The sequence below is a fragment of the Ornithorhynchus anatinus genome, chromosome 1, assembly GCF_004115215.2.
Source record: "Ornithorhynchus anatinus isolate Pmale09 chromosome 1, mOrnAna1.pri.v4, whole genome shotgun sequence".
Classification (NCBI taxonomy): Eukaryota; Metazoa; Chordata; class Mammalia; order Monotremata; family Ornithorhynchidae; genus Ornithorhynchus; species Ornithorhynchus anatinus.
The window spans coordinates 20,827,371-20,839,935 of NC_041728.1; the positions used below are offsets into that span (position 1 = coordinate 20,827,371).

The 12,565-nt window shown below is 42.5% G+C and overlaps 1 protein-coding gene across 2 annotated transcripts in view; it reads left to right on the forward strand.

Moving 5' to 3' along the window:
- Positions 1–12,565, forward strand: part of ACOT12 (acyl-CoA thioesterase 12) — a 58,607-nt gene that overhangs the window by 23,400 nt on the left and 22,642 nt on the right. For both annotated transcript variants that reach the window (XM_029074263.2, XM_029074271.2), the window contains exons 5-6: positions 2,060–2,195; positions 11,761–11,917. In XM_029074263.2, the coding sequence (XP_028930096.1) occupies positions 2,060–2,195; positions 11,761–11,917 (293 nt within the window). The remainder of the gene's footprint in view (positions 1–2,059; positions 2,196–11,760; positions 11,918–12,565) is intronic.

Consider the following 12,565-nt stretch of genomic DNA (forward strand, 5'->3'; position numbering starts at 1 on the left):
GCAAATGAATAATTGCTCCTTACACATGAGGCAAAGTGGGTGGAAGAGTGGCTGGGGTGAGATAAGGACCAAACACCAGCAAACTCAAGCTTGGCTTTGGAGGCTGTGGGCTAGTGAGGTCAAGACCTTTCTCGTTCAATCAATCAATGGTGCAAGAGAGTAAGTAGACACAACACTCGAGGAGCATACACTCTAGTGGGCGAGACCGATATTAAAAGAAATTACAGGCAGGGGAAGCGATCAAATATAAGAATATGTCATAAGTGCTCTGAGGTGGAGGTGAATACTTTTAAGTGCTTAGGGAGTACGGGCTCAAGTGCACAGGTAATGCACTTGAAAATAGGAAATAGGATGGGGACTAGAGAAATTAGTTGGGGAAGGCTTCCCGGAGAATTTGTGATTTTAGTAGGGCTTTGAAGATGAGGAGAATGCTGGTCTGTCAGATATGAAGTGGGAGGGAGTTCCAGTTGGGAGGAAGGGCATGATGGCAAGGGTTGATGGCAAAAGAGAGAAGAGCAAGCGAAAGTAAGATGGTATTAGAGGAGCAAAGCGGGCAGGTTGGGTTGCAATGGAAGAGGAGCAAGAATCAGTGGTGGGGAGAGGACTGATTGAGTCCCTTGAAGGCGGTGGTAAGATGGTTTTGTCAGATGTGGAGATGGATGAGCTGCCTTTGGGGGTTTTTGAGAAGTGGGGAGATGTATGCAGAATGATTTTTTTAGAAAAATGGTATGGGCAGCAGAATAACCTGGAGAAGCTGGAGTCAGGGAGGTCTGTGATGAAATTGATGCAGCAGTCGAGATACGGTATGACAAGTACCTTGGCCAGTTTGGTAGCAGTTGGAATGGAGATAAAGGAGTGGATTCTGGCCATGTTGCGAGGATAGGAACAGCAGGATCTGGTGAGCGTCTGAATGTGCAGGTTGAGGGAGAAGGATGAATCAAGATTTCTGCCAAGTTTGTGGGCTTTGAGACAAGGAGGGTGGTGGTGTTGTCAGGAGGTATGGGAAAGTGGTAGTGAGGAGAGCGTTTGTCAGGGAAGATGAGGAGTTCTAGTGGGAGATGGAGATTGGGAAAGAGATCTGCCGTTATGTAGGGGGTGGATTTAGTGATCTTTAAGATTAGGAAGACTTCCTACTCCACAATTTTTGTTAAGAAAATAGAAATTCTCTCTTGCCAAGGGGTAAGCATTGAATTACAATGAAAGTAACTTGGAGAGGGCCCCTCTGAGGGAGGACAGAGCATGTTGGAGGGTTTCAATATTCAGGGTTTCAAATTTACAGGTAGCCAAGTCTGGATACCACTATTGATTTTACTTTTCTGACCAACTGAAAATATTTTCAACCTTATGAAAGTAGTGTGTGCCATTAAGGGAAGATAGGTATGCTATTAGTTTGATTAGAGGATTTCTGTTTTTCTCTGATAATTAAAAATGTTCATTAATAATAATAATAAGAATAATGGTACTTAATAAAGCACTTACTATGTCCCAAGCACTGTTCTCAGCACTGGGGTAGATACCAGTTAGTCAAGTTGGACACAGTCCCTGTCCCAAATGGGGCTCATACTGTTAATCCCCATTTTACAGGTGAGGTAACTGAGGCCCAGAGAAGTTAAGTGACTTGCCCAAATTCACACAGCAGACAAATTGCAGAAGCCTAATTATTGCTAATGTGTAAGACTGATTTTTAGATTTTTTTTAAATTAAGTTCTTTCTAATAGGTCATTATGAGTTGACTTTTTGGAGCACAATTTAGGTAATAATACCATATAAGCAAGAAAGATCTTCCCATTTTAAATTGAGGTGGGAAGGGGGGTTGCCCTGTCCTTTCAAAAATGGATATTGCATTATCAGCAGCTTCCTGAAATAAAAGAGGCTACCTTTAATTGCCTTAAGATAAGAATTTCTCATGTTGTAGTTTCTGTTTAAAAATACATGATAAATTGCAATCAAGAGTGCTACTGAGAAAAAAAACTTCAAGGGTTCTCTATATTAAAAAAAATCATGCCATCATTTTATTATTTAACCAGAGTCTTTAAACATTCATCTTTTCCTTCCATAGATTATTTTACAACCAGTAAAACTTCACACTGGACAAGATTTTTTGGAGTATAATCTTGCTTCTGAACGAAGGAAAGTCCGACTGCAGCATGAAGATGCCTTCAACAGCTTAATGAAAGAGAATATCAAGCTGGATGGTGAGTAAAGCTTTCTAGAAGAAACTTCTAAAATTATAGGCAATGGTCCAAGTTAAAGTTGTGGGGTGTAAGTTGTAACCTTATTAAAAGGACATCTCCTCCAAGAGACCTTCCCCAACAAAGCCCTCATTTCATCTTCTCCCAATCCCTTCTGCATCACCCTTATACTTAGATTTATTCACCCTTTATTTGCCCTTCCCTCAGCCCTACAGCACTTATGTATAATAATTATAATTGAGTTTTATCAATGTCTGTTTCCCATTCTAGCCTGAAAGCTTATTGTGGGCAGGAAATGTTTCTACAAATTCTGTTATATTGTACTCTCCCAAGTACTTAGGACAGTGCTGTGCAAATAAAAAGTACACAATACATGAAGTTGATTGAGAGGGTTAATGGAAGACGGGCTAAAAGGAACACTGTTTTTAAAAAGGTGTGGGGACTGAAATCTAATGAGTTAAGGAGGCAAAAAAACTGGATGAATTGGTTTTGAAGATCTGGAGGAGACAAAGTGACTAACAAAATTAGGTTACAGTCTATCAGATTGCACATTTCTTGTAGGAAGGAAAAGTGTCTTTTGTAGTCACTCAATAAATACCACTATTATTAATAAAATGACCATTAAGATAAACAAATATAAGGTACAGTTCTGTAACTAGGACATGGCAGACACCCCAGCAGTTTCCACTCTGCTGGGGTGTAGGAGATGGAAGAATTCCAGGCACAGGATCCCAATCTTGGGTGCTTCTCCTATCTTAATCCTAGCATCCTCCTTATTTTTCCTGTTCCACCCATGTCTCGCAGCCTCTTTTATCATTCAGTGGAGGGCCTCCTGGTGGTAACCATTTCTGATGAGTCTCTAAAGAGTACATTCTAAAAGATGAGAGGCTAAATAAATGAATCTGGAAGCTTAATCGAAACCCAGGAGGACTCTGAATTCTTAGTGTTTAACTTGCCAGTACTATAATGGTAGATAGAGGGATTTTAAAGAGTCGTGTCTTTAGATTCATGACAATTTATAGCTGAAAGACATCACTGCAAGGATAATGACTGGATTTAAAAATAAATGCAGTGGTATTTTCAAATTGTTGCCGGTACTTCCAGAAAGATCAGACCCTTAAGAAAGCTTTTAATAAAGCGTGTATATGAGTATAAAATACAAATCTTCATCAGTGATACTTATTGAACACTTACCCTGTGCTGACATATTAAACACTTGAGGAAGTACAATTCAATGGAATTGGTGGACACGATCCCTGACATTAAGGGATCTAGTGGGGAAGAAAGATATTTAAAATAAATTACACACATTGGAAGTGGAAGAGTATGAGGATATGTACGCAAGTGAGGTAACCAAGTTCTTTCAGGGTACACACAATGTGCAGAGATGACACAGAAAGGAGAGAGAATGTGGTGGGGGAAATGAGAAGTTAATTAGGGAATTCTTCTTGGAGGACATGATTATACTAAGGCTTTGAAGAGGGAGAAAGTGTGGTCTGTCTTGTGTGGCTTTTTTATGGGACACTGAAGGGAATAACAATCCCTTCTCTTTTCACCATAAGTTTCCACTTAATCGTGCTTCAGGGCACTTTCTAGCAACTAAAAATTATATATTTTCCTCTGGTTTAAATCTTTACAAGAGAAGCTAGCTAAGATCCTTCCTAATAAGCTCTAAGTTATACTGACTAAAAATTTTCCAATTCAAATCAGGTTGTGAAAAAGGTGGACTCTTGATGGAGTTTAGGTCACCTCATATATATCAATTCATCAGTGGTATTTATTGAGCATTTACTGTGTACACTGTATAAAACTCTTGAGACTGTATAGTTCAATAGATAAGGGTAGACCTGACCCCTGCCCACAAGGAGCTCATATTTTAAATGCCGCCTGTCTAAAGCTCAAATGGGGACCTGAGGAGCTGCCCTGACCCATATTAGTCAGCCAGTTCTGCTTAGACATCTTGGGTGCTGACTGGAGTTGTTCAGTCTAAAGCTTTCGTTTATGGGGACAGAGGGAGGTCCTCTCCCATTTGCAGTCTCGTTCCTCACAGAAACCGAAAGCAGGTACTGTGATGTCCTTATTCAGTCGGTCCACATCAATTGATTGATCTTATTTATTGAGCACTTACTGTGTACTAAATGCTTGGGAGAGTACAATACACCAGAGTTGGGAGACACATTCCCAGCCCACCGGGAGCTTACAGTCTAGACTGGGAGACAGACATTAAAGTAAATTACAATTATCCACATATAAGTGCTGTGGGGCTGAGGGTAGGGTGAATATCAAGAGCTTACAGGGTACAGATCCAAGTGCATAGGTAATGCAGAAGAGAGAGGGACTAGAGGTAATGAGGGCTTAGTCAGGGAAGGCCTTTGGGAGGAGATGTGATTTTAGAAAGGCTTTGAAGGTGGGAAGAGAGGTGGGCTGTTGGATCTGAAGGGGAAGGGCGTTCCAGGCCAGAGGGAGGACATGGGCAAGGGGTTGGCAGCAAGATAGAAAGGATCGAGGTACAGTGAGGAAAGCTCCGGACTGGGTTGTCATAGGAAATCAAGTAGATAAGATAGGAGGTGGTGAGCTGACACCTATGCACTTAGGTGGTCAGGAGTTTCTGGTAGATGTGGAGGTGGATGAGCAATCTTTGGAGGGTTTTAAGGAGTGGGGCAAGATGAACTGAAGGTCTTTTTAGGAAAATGATCCAGGCAGCAGAAGGAAGTAAGGGCTGGAGTGGGGAGAGACAGAAGACAGGGAGATAAGTGAGGAAGCTGATGCGGTAGGGAAGGTGGGATAGGATGACTGCTTGGGTCAGGGTGGTAACAGTTTGGATGGAGAGGGAAGATCAGATTTTAGAATGTTGTGAAGGTAGAACTGACAGGATTTGGTGATAGATTGAATATGTGAGGCGAATGAGAGAGATGTCGAGGATAATGCCAGGGTTATGGATTTGTGAGATAGGATAGTGGTGTTGTCCACGTGGACTGCTTTAATAAAACCTTAATTTTGCATAATGCTTTACTTCCCAAAGCACTTGCACATTACTTATCTAACTTTTGTCCACACTAAATCCTTTTGAGTTATGGAAAGGCACATCCACTTTACAGGACAGGAAACTGAGGCATAGAAAGGTTAATTGATTTGTCCAAGGTCTTCTGCAGCCCAGTCAAGTAATCAATGGCATTTATTTAACATTTACTGTGTGCAGAGCACTGTATTAAGCCCTTGGGAGAGTATGAAATAGTTGATAGATTCAGTCCCTCAAAGAGCTTACAGTCTAGTGAAGCTGGGTCTCTAACCCAACTTCGCCACTTATCTGCTGTGTGACGTTGGGCAAGTGACTTCACTTCTCTGTGCCTCAGTTAACACATCTGCAAAATGAGGATTGGGACTCTAAGACCTACATGGGACAGGGACTGTGTCCAACTCTATTTGCATGTAATAGTAATAATAATGGTATTTGTTAAGCACTTACTATGTGCCAAGCACTTTTCTAAGCATTGGGGTCAATACAAGGTAGTCAGGTTGGACAGAGTCCCTGTCCCACTTGGGGCTCACAGTCTTAATCCCCATTATACAGATGAGGTAACTGAGGCACAGAGAAGTGAAGTGACTTGCCCAAGGTCACACAGCAGACAAGTGGCAGAGCTAGGATTGGAACCCACATCCTGTGACTCCCAAGCCCGTGCTCTTGCTGCTGCTTGTATACACCCCAACACATAGTACAGTGCCTGACGTATAGTAAGCACTTAACAAACCACAATTATTATCATTATCATTATTATTATCATTATTATTATTAACCTGGCTCCTCCAGCTCCCAGTTCTATGCTCTTTCCACTCAACCATTCCCTTGAATGGTCTCTCCATCTCTGACGTTGCTATGGTTGATGGTTATAGTAGGAACTGAAAAGTAATTCAACTAATAAGTGCTCTGCCCAAATTAGGTGCTCAATAAATATGGTCATTGCTGAAAAACAGTCCTTTGTAGATGGGGTTCTTTCTGGTCAAGGAAAAAGCAAATTAGGCAAGCTTGAGTGGCAAAGTTTGTTCTGAAGTTGCAGCTATTATACAAGCTGTGCACACAGATAAACTAGGGACTTTAGACGTTAGTCTCTGGGCAGGCACTTTGAGTGCTAGGTAAATTTCAGATTAATTAACGAACAGCCATGAGTCAGGCTTATCCAGATACTTATTTCATATATTTGTGCCCCTAGTTCAATGGTAAAGGTGAAAGTGGAAGGAAAGATAGTTCAATCTGCTCAGTCCATGCCACGATTTCTAGCCGAAAAAATTTTGATCAGACCAACATTGCAGAATGTTTTAAGAACATCCAAAGTGCAAGTGATTGACAAACTGAAATGATCACAGGATGATTGTAAAGCTCTCAACGTGTCTGTCATGCTTTGCCAAAGCAAGTTAACAGGGTACGAGTTGCACTGGTGGAGTGCAATATAGATAGTTTATTGGACTCACTGGAGTAGGATTTCTTGTGGACGCTGTCCTCCACATCTCAGAAATGAGCTCTCCTGCAGAGTGATAGAGCCCCAAATGTGAGAGAACACTCTTTTACTTTAGTGAGGATGGTAATAAGCTTAATGCCTATGGGAAGCACAGTGACAAATCTGCTCCTTTGTGTTGGGTATGCCTAGCCTTTTCCAGATTAGCACTGGGCCAGACGAGAATTATTTCTTGGAGGAAGGTAGTGACCCAGCTCTTTAAGTTATCCGGTTATCTATTCAACAGAATAGCTGTTCTGAAAAATCAAATAGGGAAATCTTGAGAAAGTTTTCTCCAAGAATCTCTCCTGAAGCCTGAAGAAGAGGCTGACCACTGCTTGCAAGTCCTATTGGAGACAGCATGGTGGGCTGAATGGACCAATCCATCAGTTGATCTGAACTGTTTATTGAGCATCTACTACACTTCAGAGAGTCTAATAGAGGTAGAAGACCCCTATTCTCGGTCGTTAGAAAAGATAAACATTAAAATAATCTCTAGATAGGATGAAAAAGTACAGTAGGAAGATAGGTACATATGTACTATGGGGAAGGAAGGTATGGGGTGTTCTCACACCCAAATGCTAAAGTGACATGAAACTGCTGAAGTGGCCACTGGGGAAATATAAGGGGAGGATATTACAAATCTCCTTAAGGAGTGATTTCAGAAGGGCTCTGAAGATGGGGAGAGTAGTGGTAGGTCGGATGTAAAGGGGAAGCATTTCTAGGCATGAGCAAGAAGTCAGTGGCAAGAGAGGTGAGATTGATGGATAGTGAGTAGGTTTAGCTTAAATGGAACAAAGAATGTGAACTGAGGTGTAATGGGAGAAGAGAGTAGATTAGTAGGAAGGAGAAAGCTGATTGAGTGTCTTTTGGTAGGAGTTTCTGCTTGATACACAGAGCAATGTACAACAATTAGAGCTTTTCGAGGAGTGGGAAGACATGTACAGAATCATGTCATATAATGTTGATCTGCTCAGCAGTGTGAAGTGTGTACTGAATAGGGGAGATAATGAAGGCAAGCAAATCAGCGAGCAGGCTAGTACAGTAGTCAAGCCAGGACATTAATGTGCTTGAACCAGCGTGGTTACCATTTGGATGGAGAGGAAGGGACATGTTCTGGAGATGATGCGGAGGAAGACCTGACATTTTGGTGGCCGACTGAATATGAGGGTTGAAAGAGAGGGAGGAGTCCACGATACTGCCATGGCTGTGGGTGTCACAGACAGGGAAGGTGGTGGTGTGGTCAACTTTGATGGGAAAGTTCATTGGTTTAAGCACTTGTCATATCCCATCTTGATTTCTGTATCAGCCTCCTCACTGACCGCCTTGCTCTCTCCAGCCTCACTCCTTTCCAGTCCTACTTCATTCTACTATGTATACCATTATGCCTTTGTCTCCCCACTCCTCAAAAGCCTTCAATGGCCACTGCCCATCCATCTCCACATCATGCAGAAACTCCTCACCATTTGCTTTAAGGCACTCAATTAGCTCTCCCCCACATATCTTTGCTCTTCTCCCACTATGAACTTGCCCACATTCATCTAATAGCAACATACTCATTCCCTCTCCCTGTTGTCTCTCAAAACCTATAGTTCAGGGCCTTCCTCCTGGAACTACCTTCCTTTTACACTCAACTCTCCCTATCTTCAAGACCCTACTGAAATTAGGGCAGCGTGGCCCAGTGGAAGAGCATGGGCCTGAAAGTGAGAGGTCCCGGGTTCTAATACCTGCTCTGACGGTTCCCTGCTGTGTCACCTTGAGCAAGTCACTTAACTTCTCTGGGTCTGCGTTTCTTCACCTGTAAAACAGGGATTCAGTTTCTGTTCTTCCTCCTACTTAGACTGTGAGCCCCATATGGGACAGGGACTATGTCCGACCTGATTAGCTTGTATCCATGCCAGTGCTTAGAATAATGCTTGATACATAGTAAACACTTAGCAAATACCATAATAATAATAATAATAATTGCTTCTCCTCCAGGAAACTTTCTCTGACTAATTTCTCATCTCCCCATCCTATTTTGCCTTACGTACCGTGTTGTCTATGCATTTGAGTCTGTGACCCTTAAACACTTATTTACATACCTTTATACACGATTGCTTCCCCTACCTGTAATTTTAATTCCTCTCTCCCCCACAAGAGTGGCTATTAACTCTGTTGTAGTCTCCCAAGAACTTAGGATGCTACACTGCACATGGTAAATATTCAATTTATATCATTGATTGAGGTGGGGGAGAAGGGAAGAGGAGTTCAGTTTTGAACAAGTAATAATAATAACGATGATGGTATTTGTTAAGCGCTTACTATTTGCCAAGCACTATTCTAAGCTCTGGGGTAGATACGAGGTCATCAGGTTGTCCCGTGAGGGGCTCACAGTCTTAATCCCCATTTTACAGTTGAGGTAACTGAGGCCCAGAGAAGTTAAGTGACTTGCCCAAAGTCACACAGCTGACAAGCGGCGGAGCTGGGATTAGAACCCGTGACCTCTGACTCCCAAGCCCATGATCTTTCCACTGAGCCACCCTGCTTCTAGAGTTTAAGGTGCCGGCCTCTGGATTAATCTAGTAATGACATTGCTTATGTTCTTACAAGTGTGAAGCTCTTCTCAGAATACTTTATTTGGAATGGGGAACTAGGTACAATTACCAAATAAATAAAATGCAATGAAGGGAATCTGATGGAGGAAGAAGAGGGAGAACAGGTACACTGAAGAAAAGCAGATATCTCCATGGGTGAGAAAATGGTTTGGATGAAGGTCAGCATCTCCCTAGTCTGTGATTCTCTGATTCAGTCCATTCCCGGAATGTCTCCTCCAGAGGAAACGGTAAGACAAAAAGAACCTTCTTGATGTCCCCTATTCATCATCCCACAGGCTACATCAAAATGTTTTCTTCTCTACAACCCCAATTACAGTGTTTCTGTCTGGATACACTGCACACTCAGCTCAGGTTCCAGCAGACTGGATGTGTTCTTTCTGTTGTGTACATCCATCCTCAACAACAATGCTTGTGTGATTTAAACCTAGTTGATGACTTTGTTGATGACGCCGGAAGCATAATTGAATACATTTTACTTTTGCAGGCAGAGTAAATTGTGTCTCCATTGCTGACAGAAAGAATCTTATTTGTCAGAAAATCAAGCCGATATGATTCAGAAGAAGTAGGACCCAAAGTATAACATTATTGTGCCGTTTTAGCCCATAACTGCACTTTTGTTCAAATGCAGTAATATTTCCATAGAAGGCAGGATTCTCATGCCAAGTGGTTTGTTAACTCAGGCACACCTATAGTCCACAAAAAGTTAAAGGTAGTGTCCATTGGTGTTTCAACTTCAGTTAACCATTGTTTAGATTGCCCTTCTATCCCCTGGTAATCATATCCCTTTCTAGAATAATTTCTCAATCGTATTTATTGTGTGCAGTACTCGGGAGAGTATTATAGGTTTAGTAGACAGGATCCTCCCCTCTCAGAGTTGCACCTGGAGAGTTTCCAGTACACTACCAGTCTCGACTACAGGAGGGAGAGTCAAGCAGAGGCATATATATTTTTATTACCCTATTTATTTTGTTAATGAGATGTACATCACCTTGATTCTATTTATTGCTATTAATGAGATGTACATCCCCTTGATTCAATTTATTGCTGTTGTTTTTGTCTGTCTCCCCCGATTAGACTGTAAGCCCGTCAGTGGGCAGGGACTGTCTCTATCTGTTGCCGATTTGTACATTCCAAGTGCTTAGTACAGTGCTCTGCACATAGTAAGCACTCAATAAATACTGTTGAATGAATAGCCATCCATTCCTGGCTTGGGCAATGGCCAGCGAGCAGAAGGCAATCTGCTACAAGTCAAAACTCACCTGTGTCGGGCAGCAAAGTGGCATGGGAGAGAGTCGAGGGCGGACACTCAGGTTTACTGAGTGGAAAGAGGCAGTGGTAAATTACTATCGTATTTTTACCAACAAAACTCTATGGATACCCTACCAGAATGATTGCAGATGGAGGTGGAGTGTTCTGGGAGAGATGTGTCCGGGGTGACACTATGGGTTAGAGATGACTCGACAGCATAAGACAAGACAGGATCCATGCCATCCAAGATCTTGCACTCTTCCTTAGCCATTTTGGTTTTAGAAGTGGGGATAATTTTGCTTTTTTCTGAAAGCCAGTGTTGGGCCGACAGTAACAGAGGGAAGACCGAGGACTCTAGAGCTCAGAACACTCTTAAGACCCCACCACTCCTGGACCATCCTCTCCCTCCCTCCACTTAATCCCCTTCTCCTGCTCCCTTCCCTCACCACTTCTAGTTATCCAGGAGCACCGCAGTAGTTGGAGAAGGGGTGGTGTTGCCAAATTGTCAGTTTGAATGTTTTTGGCCTGTCAAGTATGTCTCCTACTTTTACTCTCATGTGACTCCCACTCCCACCCTGCCTCTTGCTGCCTCTACAGCTTCCTGTTCAGCGATGGTGGGGAGCAGTGGAAGAGAAGTAGGGGGCACTGGCAGTGGAAGTGGTCAGTACTCGAATCCCTACTGCTCAGTGCCCCTGTCTGGAGATTGATTACAAGCAGACCATGGCTCTATCTGAGACCAAAAATAATAGTAATTGCGGTATTTGTTATGTGCTTACTTTGTGCCAGGCACTGTACTAAGCCCTGGGGTAGATACAAGGTAATTGGATTGGCCAAGGACCCTGTTCTACATAGAGCTCACTGTCTTCATCCCCATTTTGCAGATGAGGGAACTGAGCCACAGAGAAATGTAGTAACTTGCCCATGGTCTTACACAGCAGATAGAGAAGGGGGCTGAGAGTCAGAAGGACCTGGGATCTAATCCTGGCTCCTCCACTTGTCTGCTCTGTGACCTTGGGAAGGTCACCTAACTTCTTTATGATTCAGATACCTCATCTGTAAAATGGGGGTGAAGACTGTGAGTCCCATGTAGGACAGGGACTGTGTCCAACCCGATTGCCTGGTATCTGCCCCAACACTTAGAACAATGCTTGACATATAGTAAGCACTTAACAAAAAACATTTTTTAAAAGTGGCTAATGCTGCCCTAATTAATATTTCAAATTTGTGTTCTAGTTGCTGAGTTTGGCCAAGGGGAGGTTGTGGTTTCAACCGGCCACACCTATGTCCAGAGCATTGAACTTGTCCTCCCACCTCATGCAAACCATCGTGGAAGCACATTTGGTGGCCAGATTATGGCTTGGATGGAGACAGTGGCCACCATTTCAGCAAGGTTGGTCCTCGATTTTTGGCCTTTGGTATGGGAACCTGTCCTGTGGGAAATCTCTGTCTCTCTCCGTAGATGCTTTCCTGAATGAGGAGATAAGCAGGAGGAGCCATCTGGCAAGGATAGACAAGAGTGAGAAATTTGGTGAGAGGGTAGAGGGGAAAGAGAGTTGGATAAGAGGAGAGAGAAAGCAGTGCTTTTCATAAAAGTTGGAAAACAAGTAAATGCTTCTCCTGTTTATTACACGATAAATGTGACGCTTTGTCCAAAGGGACAGTTTGAGTTTCCAGATTAAAAGAAAACTGAAGTGACAGTTGTAAAGATTTTATTTTGAATTATCAATGCTAATTTTATAACACTGCAAAACAATGGTTTACTGCATAAAAAGAGAAAACAGTCTTTCTCTCTTGAAAAAATGTTTGGTGTTTTTTCAAAACTATTGTAATGCAACTCATAATTAGATCTGACCTCTGAAGGTTCCTGTTGGAATTGCCATAGCCAAAGGCTTAAATGGAGAATGAGGGGAGCAGAAAGCAATATTTGGAAAAATAAATTTGAAAACCTTTTCAGGTTCCAAAACATTACTCTTTTTCTTTAAATAACTTGGAGATAAATTAGCAGTACTGCAGTTGTCCAGGCCAGCATTTTATGCCA